Source organism: Leptonychotes weddellii, chromosome 4 (genome assembly GCF_054177405.1).
Source record: "Leptonychotes weddellii isolate Sample4059 chromosome 4, ASM5417740v2, whole genome shotgun sequence".
NCBI classification, from domain to species: Eukaryota; Metazoa; Chordata; class Mammalia; order Carnivora; family Phocidae; genus Leptonychotes; species Leptonychotes weddellii.
The window spans coordinates 4885566-4905492 of record NC_138372.1 but is presented as its reverse complement, the minus strand read 5'-3'; the positions used below and the strand labels follow the sequence as shown (position 1 = coordinate 4905492).

Here is a 19927-nt window from a genome sequence, read left to right as displayed (position 1 = left end):
TTTTAAATTCTGTAAGAGGCCTCCCTCAGATGGCAGATTGAAGGGAAGCCCCCGTGAGACCAAACGGCACAATTGCGAGCATCAAGGTAGGGTTCTCAGAATCCATTTGGCTTAGAAGCCAGCATTTGTGAGATTCCCCAGGCTCAAGAACAAGGAGTACCCCCGTCTTGCAACAGGTGAGGCAAGGGCCGCGGATCCGAGTTTCCCTTCACCACTGATAAACACAACATTTTGATTAAACCACTGACAACTCTGCTGTAGGGCAGAGAAATTTGGAAACATCAGGAAATCAAACTGTGAAGTCTTTGAAGGAATGTGATTTATGTGAAAATGTGATGAAGCTAATGTGTTTGGCTCCAGCGTTGGGTGGCATGCCTGATTTTGGAACCAGATCTGATGGCTTCTTGGCCCCCTGTGCACCTCTGCTTTCCGGAGCCCGGTTAGCTGGTGCCCTGTGTGTGTTCCAAGACCCATCGCCTGTAGCGCTTCCACTGGAGCCTGACTTCCAGGCTGCACGTCTCTAACCAGAGCCATGCACACACGTGCACACTCGCTCCCCGCCCCCAGACACACCAGCGCGCCAAGCGTTATTAGATTTGGGGGAGTTTGTTGTAGATTTACATAATTTTCTTGATGCACTGCAGACTTCTGAGCAGGCATTCACCGTTTCCTCCAGTTAAGCATCAGAGGCTGACTCAGGTCTGGATGGCACCCCCTAGGGTTCATGGAGCTTAATCCCCTTGCCCCTAGGGAGGTGGCATTCCTGTCTGACATGAGGAGGCTCCTGCATGGGGGGGGGGGTATTGTGGGGAGGTAGAGGCAAGGAGAGAAAAAGGGAGCAGATAGAATACAAGAATGAGGACAGTGGCCATGGGTGGCTTCCAGGAGAAGGGCCCTCTGTGTGCGCTCAAGCGGTATTTGGGAGGACCCAGGCCCGAGGCTCTGACCATGGAGGCCACCGTGAAAGGCATCTTTGCCTTTGGGCTGACCTCTGGCTAACACGGTCTCCAGAATTTCCTTGGAAATGGGGTGAAATCGTGGCCCCAGCGCATTGGACCTGGGTCTGCAGAGGCCTCCATAGGATCTGGCTGGGTCCTATGGATCTTGGTGCAAAGACTCTGGATTCTTTCTTCCACCTTATAGAAGGGGACTGGGGTGCAGAGCCTGAGCGACTGGCCTGAGGTCACACAGTGAAGCAGTCACAGACCCAGGATGTGCCCACCTCCTGTTTTCCCCGGCTCGGGCTGCCCTGCCCTGCCCAGGTGGTGTTGGCACCCACCGTTACCAGAGCCATTGCTCAGGCCCCGCCAAGGCTCTGCCGAGGAGGACGCGTGAACAGACCCTGGGGGAGGAAACCCAACGTCAAGTAATTTAGACCCCACCTCGGTACTCAACTGGAAGGGGTGGGCAGGCCAGTCTGAGACCAGGAACCGTGGTGCCATTGTCCTGGCTCCCCAGACCCCTAGCCTGGCGTTGGAGGGGACCACCGAGCAGCCCTGGCTCCCAGGGCCTGGACACTGGGGGTCTTTGTCCATTGCTCAGGCCCCCGTGGGGAGTGGACCAAAGCTGGGCCCAGACACTTTCCACTCAACCATCCCACCAATGTGCATGTGCCCAGAACTGTACAGGGCTCTAAGGAATGGCAGAGAACAGGAAAGATTCCTGGGGATTGGCTGCAATGTCTTCCAAGTTTCTGGGTGCTCTGCAGAGTACTGAAGAGGCTAGAGGGGCCCCACTGGTGAAACATGGTCAGCTAACTTTGGTCTGATGTCGCCCTGCAGGTCCTGGGAAGCTGGGCGTGCTTGGCGGGGTGGGGCAGCGGGAAGCCCATAGTGGGGCAGGGCCTGCAGAAGAGCTGATGTGTCTGCTAAGGGCAGAGGGATGAGGTGGGGTAAGCAGATGAGGACAGGGGAGAATGATCCACCCTGGGGACAACGGGGGGTTTAAACAAGATGGGTGTGTCACACCTGCAGTTAAGAAGGATTCCACGGGACACAGCCTGAGCCTGAAAGGCCCCCGGGCCTCCTGGTTCTAGATTCCTGGCAGCAGGAGCAGCGAGGCCAAGATCACTGGACCTCCCCACCAGGACCTGGCTCAGGAGGATGGCTCAGTCTCGGGGCCCAGCCCCGGGGCGGCTGGGCCATTGGCCTATTGGGGGTCTCCCTTCCCACCCAGACCCCTCTTTCCTTCCTGTCCCTAAACCCCCAACCTTGGGAATGGGGGGTAATCCCCCAATCTGAGCACTAAGGGACTCTCAGGATGAGCTGGTCACTGTGGTTGCCAACAGGCCTCAGCTTGGATACTCCCAGTGACAGGACACTTATGGTCCCCCAGGAAAGGACATTTCAGCTGCTCTCTGTATATGGTGTCCATCAGCTTCTTCCCTACAGCCCTGCTTCCAGGGATGGCACTGGCTCTGAGGGACCTGGGGACCCCTTTTCTGAGGTTCTGTTTGGTGACATGTCTTTGCACTGAGCCTCAGAGATCGATGTTCTGGAACCCTGGCCTCTGCGCACTGGATGGGTCTTCTCGGGTCTGGCAGACCCGCGTCTGTTCTTTCGGAGTCAGGCAGCAGGAGAGACCACCGAGAGCCCCCAGCGGCTGCCCGTGGAAGCGAGGCACCAGCCATGCCCAGCTCTCCAGACTCACTCGGCGTCCTGCATTCAGTGATCTGCACCTGACAGATGCTTCAGAGAACATCACTTTGCCGGCAAAATGAAATCCAGCTAATTCTGGTCATCTGCATGCCACCCAGTCTGGGAGCCAGAGCCGGAGCCAGCCCTCCGTCCAGGAGCAGATGGGCTGGGGGCTGGAGGTGGGCCAGCTCTGGCCAGCCCCTCCTCTGTCTCCAGGCCTCACTGTCCCCGGACCTCAGCTGCTCTCCCGTCTGCAGCCCACGCGACGGCAGCGCCGGGCTCTTTCGGCTCCGCTCCTCACTGACATGGCCTGGTGCCTCTGATCCTCACTGCTGTCATCTGCAACATGGGCCCGCAGTTCCTGATGTTCTGTGCTCTGGCTACGGTGTAGGGGGCTCAGAGGCTCAAGTGACAGTAGGGTGGGGGTGACCCTTAGGACAGCTACGGTCACTGTCATCCAAGCTGGATGGCCACAGAGGACCTCTGACCCGCCCGCACGGTGCTGGCCTGGCCTCCAGCATGGGACCCTGGGCCAGGTGGGCCAGGGCTACTCACACATGGGTTTCAGCTGCCCGATGAGCTCCTCTTTCGTCCATTTTGCCCACTCCTTCTTGTCGGTGTTGATGGAGCAGAGGATGGGGCCGCATGGCTTACCGCAGTCCTCGATGGCCGGGACGTTCAAATAGTGCACCAGGACGATGTCGGGGTTCTGCGGGGAGAGTACAGAGACTGGCAGCATGAGGGAGGCACGGAGCCCATCCAAGGGGACCCCCCCAGCAGGTGCAGACAGGCTGAGCGTGCCTACACCAGGCTTTCTCAACCCTGGCACTGCTGACATCTGGAACCAGATCATTCTCTGGTGTGGGGCTGCTCTGGGCACCGGCTTCTGCCCACGGGATGCTAGTAAACGCTGCCCCTTTCCCAGCGGTGACAACTAGAAGTGTCTCCAGCCATTACCCATTGTCCCCTGAGGGACAAAGTTCACCCCCAACTGAGAACCACATGGGCTGATTTGTGTGTAACTAAGGACCACACGTGAGGCCCGACATATTGCTAGTCCGACATCTGGGACTTTATGCCAACAGCTGCCCAGGAGCTCTGGCCCCTGCTCTGTGCAGTTCCTCATCACAGCTCGCGGGGCGTCCCCCACACAGGCATCATCACCCCCTGCCTCCCTGGGGGAAACGGAGTTCCCGGAGTGTAAGGCACCCCACTTCTAAGGGCCGGATGCCCCTCTGCCCTTCAGCCCGTGGGCTTCTCCCGGGACAAACAGCCCCGTTAGCGTGTCACTTCTGAGCAACACCCAGGACGCAGCTGTGGCTCAGAGCCTCTGTCTGGACACTCGTCCTGGGAAGCCTTTAGAACAGAAAGAACTCTCTGTGTGAAGACTTCATTTTGTCCCCAGATGGTTCTATGGAAATGGGTCAGCCGCTTCCCATGAGAATCAATTCAAAACGCCCTCCGGGCCTTTCTGCCCAGCCACCAGCGCTGGCAGTGACCTACCGAGGGGATCTGGTGGGACAGCAGCTTCCCTGCAAAGACCCTCGGCCTTCCACGGCTTTCTGTGGCCCTCCAGAACGCAAGGCCACATCAGGCCTGACAAGTTTGTTAAAAAAAAAAAAGAAGAACAAAAAAAACCCCAACACCCCATTCGTAACACTTTAGAGTGCATCTGGGTAAATCCAGAAACACCTTCCACCCCAATCAGAAAGCATTGCTTAAACCATAAGGAAACCTTGGCAATATGTCAACATGCCCCAGGGAGCTGGGGATACAGCCCGTTAGAAGGTTCCACCCCAGGCTTTTCCCCAGACCTGTGTTCTCTGCTTTTTCTTAGTGATAACCCCGGCAAGCCGCTGGAGGGCGCGAGGACCGCCGGCTCGGAGGAGGCTGGGCCTACAGTTGCCTTTTGGGATATGGTCAGAGCAAGAGCAATAAATGACTATGTGAATCAATCAATGCGTTCATAAATAAAGACCCAACACTACACCATGACCAGTGTAAGAAAGTAGACTGGCATAATTTAAAAAGATTTTCGGGCGCCTGGGTGGCTCAGTCGGTTAGGAGACTGCCTTCGGCTCAGGTCATGATCCTGGAGTCCCGCCCGGGATCGAGTCCCGCATCGGGCTCCCTGCTCGGCAGGGAGTCTGCTTCTCCCTCTGCCCTCTTCCTTCTCATGCTCTCTGTCTCTCATTCTCTCTGTCTCAAATAAATAAATAAAATCTTAAAAAATAAATAAATAAAAAGATTTTCAATAAGGGTTGGAACACGGTTTTTTTTTTCCTTGCCAACACTCAGTTAACCAGGAAATTAAATCAACACGAACAGGAGCCTTCTCGTTAATGGCAGCTTTTCTGGATTGCGGCAATCATGCTCCTTAATAATACTGATAATCCCTGACATCCGCATGGTACTTTAGTCTTCTCAGAGCACTTTCCAGCCATTATTGTATGTGGTGCCCGGGCTAGGCAGGGAGGCGGGCTGGGCCGGCAGAGCGCCCTCCGTCTACAACCAGGGGACTGTGGTAAAGCTGTATGGCGGGGGACAGAGCCTGGGCTGGAAGCCAGGGTTAGGACTCCAAATTCAGGGCCTGCCAAGACACCTGGTGCCCTCTTTTTGCTTGGCCTAACTGCTTTCCCACCTCACATTTCACTTTATCTTTGCAATATGCCCAAGAGGTAGGTGGGCTGGGTAGATATGTTATGCTCATCGCACGGATGGGGGAGCCAAGGAGAAATGGGTTGATAAACCCAAGTCCCTGCTTTGAGTTCTTCCTACAGACACACTGGCCTCCCTAGGGTTGCGTCTGGGCCGGGGGCTCCTTCCTGAGCCTGTGCCTGGCCAGGTGGCAGCATCAGCCACTGAGCAAGACAATAGAGGAAGGATCAAAGGGCTGCAGGCTCCCCAGGCCCTCCCCTGGGGGCTTCCTCTGATCCCAGCCCCAAGCAGGAGCCCGGCCCTGCGGGAAGGAGCCAGGATGTCAGCCGCCTGGGAGATGAAAGGGCTGCAGCTTCCTGCCCCACCAAGCTCAGCCTGGGTGCTTGGGGAGGCTGTGGGGGGTCAAGGCGGTGGGAGGGCAGGCAGGAGCTTGGGGAGCACAGGGCCACGTTCACCATGCACCCAAAGTTTCAGGAAGCTCTGTCCCTTCTTCAGGGCCTAGCTGCATTTCTGTATAACCAGCTTCCATCTAGTCTCTGAGGACAGGCATAAGGATCGCCTCCTCCTCCAGGAAGTCTTCCCTGATACCCTGCCCTCCGTACATCCACCATAGCAGGATGGAGGTTTGTGTCTTCACAGTCTGTGGGCCTCCGCCTCCTTGACCTCCTCCACCACAGGGACAGTGCCTGGCAATGATCGGTGCTCATTTCGTGTTTGTAGAATTGAATTGGGCTGTCTCAGGACTCCCCATCCTTAGGCTTCCCAGGCCTGTGTTCTGCCGACATGTGGCTTCAGGTTTCTGGGTCTACGGAGGCCAGAGCGGTCTTTCCGACTCCTAGGAGGCTAAGAGGCAAGGCTGGTCCTTACCCTTGTCTGTCTCTAAGGCCTCTTTGAGAATTGGATGAGGGCTGTAGATATTCCAGGTCTAGCTTCAGAAACTACCCAAGGCACATCAACACTGCATTTCAGGGGTTCACAGAGCCAGTGGCCTGTGCGCCCCACATCTGTAACTACTTTTTTAGGGATTCTAGATCTACCACTGTTTCTGTTGAATCGGGGAATATGCCCAACATGGAAGCTTTGCTCTGGGCCTGGGCTGCTCGGTGGCCTTGATACGCTTGGGGGGAAGGTGCCAGCCCCGGAAGGTTCAAGGAGTCTGGGCTTGGGGTTAGGGGCTGCAGGAGCAGACAGCATCATGGTCTGTGTCTTCAGCACATCCTAGGGCCTGGGGATCCTGCGTCTGAAACGCCCGAGCTGAATTTTAAGTGATGACTTCCTGGCTGGGGCTGGTTTTGAGACACAGAGTGATTGAAATATTTTTGGAAATTTGGGGCACACATCGCTTCTTGGCAACACGATGATTTTATTCATTAGTTGTGTATTTTACTGGGTGTTTTTGGCGGAAAATATAATAGCCAGAGAGTCCCAATGCATCAGCTTCATGGAGCATTCATAAGGATGTCGGGTCCTGGCTGAGGGCTGCTCAGGGGCTGGAGAGGTGCTCGCCTGTGCCCAGCTCCGGGGGGGACCCGGCCCAGGACGCACCCCAGCAGACCTGCCAGGACTCTGGATTCTGGATGGTTGTGCAGCCAGCTTGCCTTTGTCTTCCCCGGGCCGCTTGCGTGTTTCCCTGGGGTTTACCACCCAGGTCCGGTCTTACAGGTCAGGGGGCATACGACATCCTGTCCAGATGCTCCTCCCTGGGCAACGGGACTCCTGTGAACACACTAGAGGCCGACCCCCACAAAGAGAGCATGACCCTTGAAGATGAGCCCCCTGAATGTCCAGGAGGCCCGGTCTGGTACCAAAGGCCTAGAGGAGGGAGCCCTGTGGGGATGGGCTGTGGCTGAGAATAAGTAAGAGTCTCAGAGACATTCCAGAACATTTTGGAAAGTGCAATGGACTAGGTGATCCATCCTTCCTTTTGATGCCTTGAGCTCCTCATGTGCAGGTGGAAACAGCCCCCACAGGGCCCCTGAGAGGTGTGAAGTCCCCTCTGGACAGGAAGAAGTACCGCTCTTCTAACTCCCACGCGCCACCAGACCAGACCCCAAACCAAACCAAACTCTGACATTTTTCTGACAGAATGACCAGAGTGAAGCTAGCAGGCAGTTTATCCACTTAAAACACACTCCCTCTCTGCGGCAGCCCCTCTGTCCTGATTTTCCTCTGAGCGCATGGAGACTCCCCTTCCTCTACGCCTCCCAGCGGGGTCCTTGTCCTTCTCCTTTCTCAGTGACCTCATGCGGCTTCGCGGCCTTAACAACCACAGTGTGGTGCGGATTCCAGCTTTCTCTCTCTAGCCCCACCTCTCTGCTCGGCTCAGGCTCATCTGTCCGACTGCCCGTTGACAGCCCTTGTTAGGGCTTCCAAAGTACCCCTGGCTCGCGGGGCCGAGCCTGATGTCCCCAAGGCCCGCCCGGCCCACCCGGGCCCTGCCCTCCCCCAGCTGTACACGTCATTCTTTCTTCTCACTCCCTCCCCCTCCACAGCCAGTCCGAACAAGTTCTGTCATTCCTCCCACCCACTCTGTCCCTCCGCTCCCTGGGCCCTCACCTCTGCCTCAAGGACCGTCCCTGGCCTCCTCATTTCCGCTCTGGCCTCCCTCCCCACCCATTATCTCAGGCCAGCAGCCATGATCCTGTGAATTGGGCCAGCCTCCCTGGCCCTTCAAAGGGAGCTCACGTTCCTGACATGGTTATGGGACGACCATCTGTTTCTCCCCTGGTCTCACACTCCCCTTGGCCCACCCACCTAGACACTGCCATTCCCCAGACGGCCTGTTCTCTCCTGAGCCCTTCTCCAGCTGGTGTGCTCCGTCTGTCCCACAGGGCCTGCAAACCTCACCACCACCTCCGCGTGCACACCTCACTCTGAGACCCCATGGAATGGGTGCCCCATCCCTGCTGTCCCAGCACCCCTCACCACTTCCTGTTTGGCTCTCACCCCCATTTCTGAGCTCTGAGCACCTACTGCTTGGCCTGTCTTCCCAGCCGATGTATGAGCCCCGCTGGCTAGGCTCCTGCGGTGGCTGGCTCCCCAAGCCCAGGGCCAGCACCTGCCGAGTGCCGAGGGTGCAGGACAGCTGAGCGGCCCCTGGGGCATGGGCCAATGAGCCTGCCAGGCAGCCGACCTCGCTGGGGGAGGCAGCATGGGGACAGCTGTCTCTCCCCTGGTGACTCAGCATTGGGCACCCGGGAGACGCCCAGTGTGTCTTCCTGAGGGACATACAGACTCAGGAGGAGGAGGAGAAGGAGGAGGTGTCTGTCCTCTTGGAAGTGGGGTGGCAGCACCTGAGGGGGCCCAGGAGCCCTTGGCCCTTTGGTGGGAGGCTAAGCTGGCCCCTTGACCCAGTGCCACCCCAGTTTTTATCTGAAAATGTGAGGTTTGGATTTGCTGGTCGACCTAGTTCCGGACTGCCAGGACTCTGCGGGGCAGAGACACGTATGGAGGCTGAAGGTGGTGGAAGCGTGTGTCCTGGGGGCCAGAGTTAGTTGGTCTCCTATGATACCTTTTCCAAATGGCATATTTCACCTGACCCTCGGGGACAAAGGGAAGTCTAGGGAGAACAAGTCAAGGACCTTTACGTCCAAAAGCACAGGAGGGGTTAGGAAAGTTCCAGAAAGGGGATGCTTTGCCAAAGTCACACAGGCTCCTTTACGGCAGGATTTGTCAGTCTTTACGACACCCTGCTCAGGAGGATAGCCTCATTCGTTGGCAGTAAACAGGCTTTCCAAGCTTATTTGAATGTCAGCCTGAGTCCCTCTTGGGACCCTAGTGTTCTCTGGAACACAGTTTGGGAACCATTGATAGAGTTCAAAGCCAAAGTTAATGACTGTCAGCAGCTGCTGGAAGACAGCCTCCCACCCCCAGTTCCTTGGGTCTCTGGGGCGTTGAGGTTTCAGATGCCCAAGAAGTGCCCCCTTTCCCCCGGCCACCATCCCTGGCCCGGCCCAAGGCTCATGTGATATTTGAGCTGCTTTCATCTGACCACCGAGTTTCTGAGGAATCCCTGCCCTGATTTGGTGCCCTGTCCACATGGCTCTCCCCTTCCTGGTTGCCACGGCCAAAGTTCCTCCCCTTACCCGGGGTGGGACTTCCTTTCGGGAAGGCTGGAGTAGAAGGGGGGTGAGGTGGGGGACCGTGGGTCCCCTTCAGTCATGGGCTCGTCCCTCCTGACCTGGGTGCCCTGGGCCACTGGGGTCCAGTGGGGAGAGGCAGGTGGGAGATGCTGGCCCAGCCGTGGGGAAAAAGCATGGCTTCCCATTTAATCTTCTTAATGACTGGTGATGAAATTTGAGAGAGGGAGACCGCTTTGGTCAAGAAAGAATCCCTGCTCCCCCTGGGCCGGTGGCCACCACCGTGTGGGCGCTCAGTGGCTGGGGCGGGCGGCAGCCAGGGCGCCAGGAGCAGCACTTGTGATCCAGATTAATCTGCAGTGGCCCCTGGGGGTAACTAGGGTTTTCTGGACCCTCATGCCCGGGGTGAGTGGGTGCAGCAAGCAGCCTGGGAGAGCGGCAGGTGGAGGTGGGCCGTGTCTCTCCGATGGCGCCCACAGGCTTCCCTAGCAGAGACCCCGCCCGGGAGAACCGGACTTACCCTGCATGGAGGACTGGACCTCAGGCCAGGGCTGGAGGCAAGAGGGAGAGGCAGAGGAGGGGAGGAGGAAGGAAAGAGGAAAACAGACCAGGAGGCACAGCAGACGAGCCCAAGCTGGTGGCAGCCACGGTGAGTGGCACAGAGCCTGGGACGGGGTACTAAACCTTCTCCCAGTCCCCAGAGACCTCCGACTTCCAACCTGCAGCCAGAGCCCCACAGCTCCTATGCCTCCCGGCTCCGAGGGGTCCAGGGTAGGGCCCAGGGGCGGGTGCTCCAGCGTGCTCAAGCACTTGACCCTCCTGAGCCTCCGTGTCTGCCCTTTAGCATGGGGGAGGACTGTGACTGGCTTTGACCTGGTTGGGAGAGAGGCAAGGCCATAAGGAGCTCAGGGTGGGCCTGACCCACGGCCAGTACTCACAAGCAAGGCCACCGACACTGCTGATTTGAATGGGGGTTCAGTAATCTGCTATGGGTTCAAGAGGGGGGGGGACATTCCAGTGTGCAGGGGGGAGCTGAGCCCGCACCTGCTGCATGCAGAGCCCAGCCCCAGGTGTGTAACAGGCTCTGGAATGGACTGAAGGTGCAGCAGTGAGCTCTCCACCAGAGGCCCCACTCGGGGCCCTGACTTGCCCAGAGGCAGAGCCTTGGGGGGGGGCGTGTCACGTCCTCCTCTTGGCCACCACTGGATTTGTCCACTGCTGGACGCCAGGGGCTCCCTCCAGCCCCGGCCTGGGCTCCTCCCCCTCCATGGGAAGGAGGAGGCCCAGAGCCAGCACCCGCTTCTGTGGAGGAAGCAGGACAGCAGTGCAAGAAGTGGTTAAAAATGCAAAAAGCTGTTGGTTTTGATAAAGAAAAATGCAGCTGCAACATCTGTTTGACTCTTGTTTGCAGCTTCATCAACACTAAGTGGTCAATAAATCAGAGTGGCATGGCGTTCCGTTTCTTCTGTGGCTCAGTCATTAATCTCGTGCCAGTTCTCATGAAAAATGAAGGAGAGAGGCTGTGTGATAGTGAAAACGTATACATTACCCAGAAAGTCATAATAGCATGTAATATGGCCACACACCTCCCCACTTGCCGCTGGGGTGCGGGGGGGAGGGGCCCGGCGCACGGCCGGCCCGGGGAGGGGGACAGAGAGTAACTCAGCTCAAACCTATTCTATTATTGCCTCTGTCATGGGAGCCCCATTTATGCAGATCCCGAAGGCCCCACAAGCCTGATCCTAAGAGGCAGAGCCTTCCCCGTACCTGGGTGCTTCATAAATGGGGTAGATGCCCATAAAACGGGAGTGCAAAGCCGGCAGAAAGAAGGGCAGGATTTATTAGGGAATGAATAAATGATGATACCAGGCGGCTCAGGGCTGTGGGTGTCACCACGCTGCAAGGCAGAGAAAAATCCTCTTGCCTGCGCTCCAGCTGCCCGGGGCAGCCTGGCCTCTCTCCTCTGCTCTGGATAAAGCCATGGCCCCATCGGAAGCGAGACCAGTCATGGGGCCCTGGGCAGGCTCCAGTTCTCCCCCTCGGTTCCCCACTGAGGGGAAGGCAGGCTGAGGGTCGTGCCGGCTGGAGGACACGCAGGAACTGTGCTCCCGGGGGAGGGCCAGGGCGGGCGGGCCCGGCTGCCTAGGTCTCCTGCAGGCTGCTACCCCCCTTCCAGTTCTCTCTTCTCCGCTGCCACATTTTACATCCTCGCTGCTCCTCGGGAGGCGGGGCGGGGGGAACATGCCTGTACCCCCAGCACACACCTCCCAGTGGGCACCTCTATTTGCAAAGATCGCTTTCTGAGCGTCAGCTGCATGCGGGACCCCGCCTTCAAGCCCCACTGGCGACCCCTCACTTAGTCCCTTCAACAGCCCACGGATGCCGGATGCTGGTGCTACTGTTCCGCCTTCCAGGGACGAAGGCGGAACAGCACTCTCAGTGCTCAGGATGCTGTAACTCAACCCAGCCCCGAGTCCCACGCCTCCCCTCCGCCTGGTCCCTGGGACTCCAAGGGGACTGGCCAGAGCCGGGGCGGGGGGATGGACGGCTGTCGGTCCAGCCTCAGTGCCCCGGGCAGCAGCTGCCCAGGTGGCGTCTGCCCCAGAGCACAGACAAGTCGAGGGAGCCTGGGCGGGTCATGCAGGGCGCTGGGAGCTGAGGGGAACAGGGCTGGGGCTGGAGGTCCTGGCTTCTCCGGGCAGGGCCGAGGCAGCAGATCCCCGGTCTCCACATCAAGAGCCTCCACAGGACACCCCCCCGTGTTCAGGCAGGGGTGTGAGATGGGGCAGGGGGACAGCCGGGAGCGGAGCACTTGGCGACTGGGGGCAGACCCAGGTCCCCAAAGTTGGGGGTGGCTAAAGGCCCCCAAACAGAGAAAGGCGGGAGAGAAGGAAAAGAAAGAGCGGCTCTGGAGGTGAATAGCTGAATAGGTGAAGCCAGGTGGGCGGCGCAGTCCCCTGGAGCCAGACCTCGCCTCTGCCCCGGTAGCTGGGGACACAGACGGCCTCCCTGCTCCCCAGCTCGGGGTGATGCCCAGGGGGAGGGCCCACAGGGGGCCTCCTCTCCTGCTCCACGTGGGGGCAGAGGCCGGCCGCTCTGGGGGAGCCCCCGCGCCCCTTCTGCCGGGCTGCCGTCATTAAGCCGCGTGCACCACGGGGACTATGGGGCCGCAGTCCTTCCCCACTTGGAGGGAGGCTGGGAGGCTTAGTTAGTTAATGTGGGTAAAGTGGTCTGAAGACGAAAACCCTGGGTAATTGCCGAGTGCCGCCGCTGCTGTTGTTATTACGTGATTACCAGAGTTTTCCAGTCTCGGGAATAGACTTAAACAATTTCCACCTGGCGCGGAGTTCCGGGAGCCGTGCTGGCTGAGCTGCTGGCCCGCGCTGCCCGCTCCAGCCCGCAGGTGATGCGGGAACCCGCGCCTGGCACGGCCCCGGCCACCTCCGGGACACCGGGAGGTGCTGGCGGGAAGCGGGGTCACCCCCCACCCCCCATGCCCGCGCACGTAAGGACGCGTGGGCTTCGAGAGGTGCCAGGTAGGCCACCTGTCCCAACCTTCCGGAAGCCTCTGAGGAGGTTTGACTCAAAGGCCCCCTAGAAGGTCAAGCCATCCTGCACGACCACCGTGGTGGAGAACGCTTCATTAGGCCGCCAGACCTGCTGCCGAGCGCACCTGGGCGGGGTGGGGGGCGTGTGGGCAGCTTTCCCGACGCACACTCGGAAGCCTTGAGGTTCACGGTGGCGCGGGGCCAGGCCTGGCCTTATTTAAAATCGTTACAAATGACCTAAGGGAAGGAATGCCCAATAAAATCTCATTTGCAGATGACACTAAACTTTTATGGGTGACGAAGTGCCCATAAAGTGCCCGAAGTTTGAGATGGGTCCTGGGAGGCTCTGGCGGGGTTTAATTAGTGGGTGCAGAGCGACAGACGGAGCCCGTTGTGGGCAGCGCGCAAGGCAGTGCGCTGGGGAAGAGTAAAACAAATTGGCTGTGGAAGCGGGAGGGCCTGGTGCCCTCGGCAAACCCAGGGAGACCGCTGGGATTCAAGGATGCCAGTGTCCAAAGTCGTCGCTGGGACCAAAGGACAAAGCCTGGTGAGCTGGGCGCACCCGGGAGCTAGAGTCAGAGTAGCAAAGGCTTATTACAAACCGTCATCTGGACTTGTGAGTGCAGGGGGGGCGGGGGGCTACTGATGGAGGAAGGGCAGTGGCCACGGGGACACCAAGATAAGGATTTTTCTGACCAGAAAGACAAAAGCCAAGAGGAAATGCAATTTACGTGTTTCAGGTCAGAAAGGGGAGAAGGTGAATGTGTGCTTTTTCACCAGATCCCCAAATGCTAAGAATAAGGGTTCCCCTTGGAGCTCAGGACAGTAATTTTAGCACAAACAAACTCTGCACAGCGGGCAGTTAACGAGCAGTTAACCTACGAGACTCATTATCCCAAGGGGGGACATGGGCTGAAAAGTAGAAATAGATTTTTTTAATGGGTGATATTAATTCCTGGGTGGCTGATCTGTAAGGGGTTATGGAAGGAGGTCAGGATGTTGGGGGTCATCTCTCTCTGGAACCCAGATCTGGGGGCACCCCCCAGGTGGGATCCAGGGATCCTGGATGACAGGCTGGGGTGCTCAGCCTCTGCATGTCACTTCCCACTTGCAGGGCACCTGCCAGGGATGCAGGGGGCTGTCACCCTGTAGCTGGCAGAGCCTGAGCTTGAATGAGACTGTTGGTTTTTCTCCGGCACTCACCTTGAACTCATTTTTGATTTATTAAAGGTCACAGCAAGAGTCCCTCTAGCCAGCCCTGAGGTAAGACGCCTTGGACCTTTTCCTGGGACACAAAACTCTAGGGAAAGGGTCCTGCTCAGGGTTTGAGGCCCTGGCCCAGTGGGGACCGAGGGGGAAGCCTCAGGGCTAGCAGCATGGATGCTTGGTACTCAGGTCTTGGGGGCTGCAGTCCCTACTCCTCACAGCTCTCCCCTCCCAGGAGCCACATCCGTGGGCCACATGATCCTCTTCTCATCAGCCTCTGGCTGAGGCTTGGCCATGGGCTCCTGGAAGACTAGAAGCCAAGCCCATTGCCCTCCCCTCCCTGTCCCTTCCTCTCCAAGGACGTGTGCCTCAGTCTCGCTCCCAGGGCTGGTGTCTCTGCTCAGAACCGTGCCCCATTAGGCAGTGAGTCAACCCCATCAGACGACAATGGCACCAAACAATCATCCAGGCATCTGCCGTGCTCCGGAGCCTTTCCTGTCCATCTGCTCTTCACAATAGCTCTGGAGGAAGCCGGGCACGTGCCACAGTCCCCACTGGCCACACGAGCCCCCTCGGACGGAGAGGTGCCACATGATCTGATCAGAGCTCCGGGGCTAATGGGAGGCAGAGCTGAACATGACTCTACTGCATTGGTGTTCTTGTGATAAAAGTATCCAAATGTACTTTAGGGAGCAAACCATCTCTCTCGGACTCAGTCCAGGGAGGGGGCATGTGACTTAGGCTGGCCAACTAGAGCCCTGCATTCTCTGGGCCATGATGACTGGCCATGAGTCCCAACCAGAGGCAATCAGAGCTAATCCCTGGACTTGGCTGGAGCCTCTAGGGGGTAGGGATGCTCTTTTCTGCTGGACCTGAGCCTGGGAGGATGAAGCTTCATGCTGCTGGAAGCCATCTCTTGCCACCAGGGCATGGAGTCCAAGAAGGAAGCCAACATGGAGGTAGAGCTGAGGGAAGGAGACACCAAACCTCCATGTTATTGATTGGAGGCTCCTTGATCCAGTCATGCCTGAAGCCAGAACACCTCAAGACTTTTCAGTAACTCAAAGCCCCAAATTTTCTTTTATCCTGAAGCCAGTTCAAGTTGAATTTTCTGTTGCATCAGCCAAACAAGAACCTTAACTCCTAAACAGATATGTCTTCCTTTTGCTAAGCCACACCTCTCTCCACTCTACCGTTTAGACCGTCCTCTGGTTCCGACAGCAACTACAGTCACTGTGATCGCTGAGAGCTACTATTTATCCAGCACTCCAGCACTCATACGCTCCAGTGCTGGGTGGTAAGTGCTTCACAGGCCTTAGCTCATTTAATCCTCGCCAGGACCCCACGAGGTAAGGACTTCCTACCATTATCTCTACTTTACACACCAGGAACATGAAGTGAAAAGAATCAGGTCTCCTGCCAGAGTGCCACCTTGAACCCAGGTCTATGTGATGCTAAAGGTGACAGAGACATGTGCTTTGGTTACACCTGCCGGGGTTCAAGTCTGGGTTCTGCTACTTCCCAGCTGTGGACCTTGGGCAAACCCATCTCTGTGCCTCAGTTTTCTCACCTGTGAAAGGCGGGGAATACTGCTACCTACCCCATGAGGTAGTGAAGACGAAATGAGGTAAGTGTTTGAACACATTGAAGCGGCCAGGTATTATCGTGATCGACTCTCAGACCCGTGTGACTTCATCCCTCGGTATTGCTACTGACCACCTGTCCCCAAGATCTCACAGCACTTGTGTGTGGAGCGAAACCAAGTTGATTCAGACATTTCTTATTTGGGAGGTGTAATTCCCTAAGACAGGAGCCCATCGAGGCAAGGTTAAGAAATTCTTCTCTGACACTGAGGAAGCATCATGAACGCCAGTGGACAGATACTCAAGCCCTCGGAGAGGTTTTGATGAGCTAAACATGGGTCATTCTTGTCCAATCATGAAAATAGGATCTCAGAAGCAATTCTTGACTATCTTCCACGTGCTGGAAGAAAACAAAAACTACATTTCTCAAGAAATATTCTGTAATTTACGTGTCCATGAATTCAGGGAGACACCCACCCCGGCCACATCCTGTCACATGGTGAGAACGTGTGTGGTTCTCCCTGGCCAAGGGCGTCGTCTGCAGTCCTCAGCCAGATAAAACCCAGATGACCTCAGGGCTTCCAAATTCTTCTCTAAGAATTATTGCTTACCTCCTCATCTGGATGCTTTATATACTTTAATTTGTGCGTGAAAGATCCTTAAGGATCCTGCAAATCATGGGCCTCCAGGAATCTTCTGTGTATTCCTCTTGGAACAGAGGATGACTGAGGTGGGAAGAAACTTAGGGGTTGTCCAGGCCAACTTATCTATCCTCTTCCCTTTCCAGTTGGGAACACCGAGCCAAGAGAGGCTGTGACTTCTAATGTCACCCAGTGGAGAGGGTGGAAGTGAGGTCAGGCAGCCATACCCAACTCCCCACCCCCTGCTGGCTTCCTACTTTTGTCCCCTCCTGGGGTTCAGAACCAACCCAAAGCAATGATTTCATTTCCCTTGCTTTGCAGAAAGAAAGTACAGCAGGGCAGAAACAGGCGGATGTTCACCCCATGTGGCATTCACAACGCGGCTGGTTTCCCGGCCAATGCCCTTCTTTGCAACCTTGACCATGAATAGGCTCCTGAGATCCCCAGTGAGCTGGACGGGGGCACTGTGCTTCGCTCTCGGAGCTCATGCTTTCAGGTCAGCCTCTGCCTGGTGGTAGTGATGGTGGGGCAGGTGCTCGAAGCAGGGGAGTCTGGGTGGCTGGAACCTGGGCCACCCTCCCTCTGCTCTGGCGTAGCATCTGGGGAGCCCCTCCACTAAGTCCTGTTAAAGACATAAACCCCCAAGGCTCTCCCTTGACTGACAAACGGGCTGAGCATGGAGGGAGCAGAGGATGAGTTGTGCCCAGCCCACCAAGCATCTATAGGATTTTTATGCTCCGGCAACTGTAACGGTGAGATTCTAGCAATTGTTTTAGAGGGAATCATGATTAAATTGGGCTGTATGTTTTTTTAATGTGTTCCCCAGTTCCTCTTTAATACCTTGGTAGGACAAGATAAAGTGTAATCACTGAAGTAATTGTAGCACTCAACAGTTTATGTCTTGAAAGAGTGACTGGGGGTTAACAAAGCCACTGCAGGGCGAGGTTTGGATTAGAAATTACAGTTTTTCTTTTTGTTATTTTCTTTTTAAATCCCTCTTTATCTTCCTCCTTTCTTCAGTGGCTCCTGGAGCTGGCTGATAACCTGTAAGCCTCCTCGGGTAATAACGGAGCTTGCCACACTAATGACAGGCAAATCCGGGGAACGTCTCCTCTGCAGAGTGGCTGCGGCAGGCCCGCCCCTTCCCCAGAGCCCGTATCCTTGCAGGCGACGCTGGCCTGTCCCCCAAACGGGCAGGGCTTGACATCCTGAATACCAACGCTGGTCAAGGCCTGGTCTCCGCGGCTGTATACTGCAGGCTGAGCGCTGGGCTGCCCCATGCTGGCCCCTTGCCAATGGCAGAGGAGGGTGAGCCCACCCACTCTGATGCCTCCTCCAAATGTCCCCGTCTCCTGGCAGGTGCCAGAGGCACTGGTGGGGGCAGGGGGGTTGCTGTGGCCACAGGGAAAGGATGACCCTACTCCTCTTCAGATGGCACGACAGAGAGACTGGCCGTCCTCCAGCCTCCCCGGGGCATCTCCAAGCGTTGTGCTTGGAGAGCAACACCCACATTTGCAGGTGGGGGCAGAACGGGAAATTCCAGAGGGATCACATGGCCACGGCTCTCGAGGCACTCACTAAGGCATGGCTGATGTCAGCAGAATGGAAGGAGGGCAGAAATGTGGGAACGGTGAGGCTTTCTCTCTGTTCCCAAGGCCATTGCCCCAGTCTGGTCCTCATCACCTCACCCACGCCATTGGCACTGGCCTTCTCATGGGTCCCATCTGACTCTCGGACCCATTTTCCCAAGTCCTAGCTCCGATGGAGCCACCTGCTGCTGGCCTTCCATGACTCCTCATTTTCCGTGAATTCAACCCACCAAGATAACAGTCTTCCACGATGGGCCAGATCTCTTCTGCCTACACCTCCACGCACCCTCCTCACATTCCTGGCTCGGTCCTTGGGACCACCCAACCTCTGCCTACGCTGCTCCCTCCACCCCATCTCCACCAGTCCCCATCCCACCTGCTTGTCCAGACCCAGCTCCGATGCCACATTGTCCTTGAAGCTTCCTTGGACACTCCCAACCCCAGATAACTGCATTCTCCCCAAACTCCCCAAGCAGCCTTCGGCACTCGCATCATTTTCTTTCACTGAGGTTTGGGCTCAGGTCTACATTCCTCCTTCAGACCCCAGGCTTTCTGATCCTGGAGTCTACGGCAGAAGGAAATTCATTCCTCGGGAGACAGCCAACAAGTACTGGTTGAGTCAACGGCTGGTTGACCACATCTGCCTTTGGGGTGGTGGGCAAGGGGGGGCACCCAGGATGGACCGCTCGCTGGGGGCTGGGTTGTGCCTTTGGAGGAAAGCGAGTGTGTCGGCCTGTTGGCGGATTGTATACCCTCCGTCTGCCCACCACCCTCTCCTCCTACCCACCAACCCTTCCTCCCTCCTGCCATCACCAAGGCAGAGTGAATGAAGCTGCATGGGCCGTTCTGGGTCCTCTGCATTTGAGCTGATTAGACTCTCCATGTACACACACACACACACTCACACACGCCCCTCAGCTATGAGGCCCGCAGCTCTCTCTCCTTGTTTGTTTTTAGGTCTCATCACGGCTGCCTTGAAGCTGAGAAGACAGACGCTGGGCCGAGGGCCTTGGCACCAGCCCAGGGTAACTGGGACACCCATGTTTGCAAAGCAAGCATTTGTGAAGTGTGAAGAAATCAGAACAGGGCCGTTCAAAAACTGTGTTTAAATTTTGCTCAAAATATTCTATTTTGCGTAAGGGGCAGAGTCCCTTTAGAAAAACACTTGCTGGCATTTGCGAACCACTGTTGCCATGGAGCTGTTAAGAGAAGTTAGCTAGGGTGCCTGGGTGGCTCAGTCGTTAAGCGTCTGCCTTCGGCTCAGGTCATGATCCCAGGGTCCTGGGATCGAAACCCGCGTCGGGCTCCCTGCTCCGCGGGAAGCCTGCTTCTCCCTCTCCCACTCCCCCACTTGTGTCCCCTCTCTCGCTGTCTCTGTCGCTGTCAAATAAATAAATAAAATCTTTAAAAAAAAAAGAGAAGTTAGCTACCCAGGGTCGGCAATTAATTCTAGTGGCTGTCGGTAAAATGAGCCGGTAGCTGCTTTCGGAAAAAGCTGCTGGGTACGGGGAAGCTGAAAAGTAAGAGCTGAAAAAATAACTCTTCTGATGGAGGGCTCTAGACTCACTGGAGCACGGTGCCTTTCTTAGCTCTTTCGTTATGCTTCCCTCGCTGCGGAGGAGACAGGGTGTAAGTGCTCGGAGCCCCCTGAAGACAAGGCTTTCTTTTCTCTTAGTTCCCTTGAGAGAGGGCTGGGGGGTCCTAGCTCACCACTCACCAGCTGGGTGCTCCTGGGTGGGATGCCCAGCCTCTTGGAGGAACAGCTTCCTCTCTGCAGAGTGGGAGTGATGGTAGAACTCACTTCATTCATTCACCCACTCATTCATTCAACAGGTATCCACTCATAACCATGACGTGCCAGGGACTTGGTCTAGGTTCAGAGTCTATGGTGAGTAAGATGAGGTTGTTCTCAAAGAGCATGGAAAAGACAAACCAGGCAGATTTGGAGAAAGGAGAAGGTGATTTTGGAAGGGCTCGGTGCAGGAGT

At 56.7% G+C, this 19927-nt stretch overlaps 1 protein-coding gene across 12 annotated transcripts in view; it reads right to left on the bottom strand.

Annotated features, from left to right (window-relative positions):
* Nucleotides 1–19927, bottom strand: part of CAMTA1 (calmodulin binding transcription activator 1) — an 834392-nt gene that overhangs the window by 102217 nt on the left and 712248 nt on the right. For all 12 annotated transcript variants that reach the window (XM_081817397.1, XM_081817396.1, XM_081817399.1 and 9 more), the window contains one exon: nt 3192–3345. In XM_081817397.1, coding sequence (XP_081673523.1) covers nt 3192–3345 — 154 coding nt within the window. The remainder of the gene's footprint in view (nt 1–3191; nt 3346–19927) is intronic.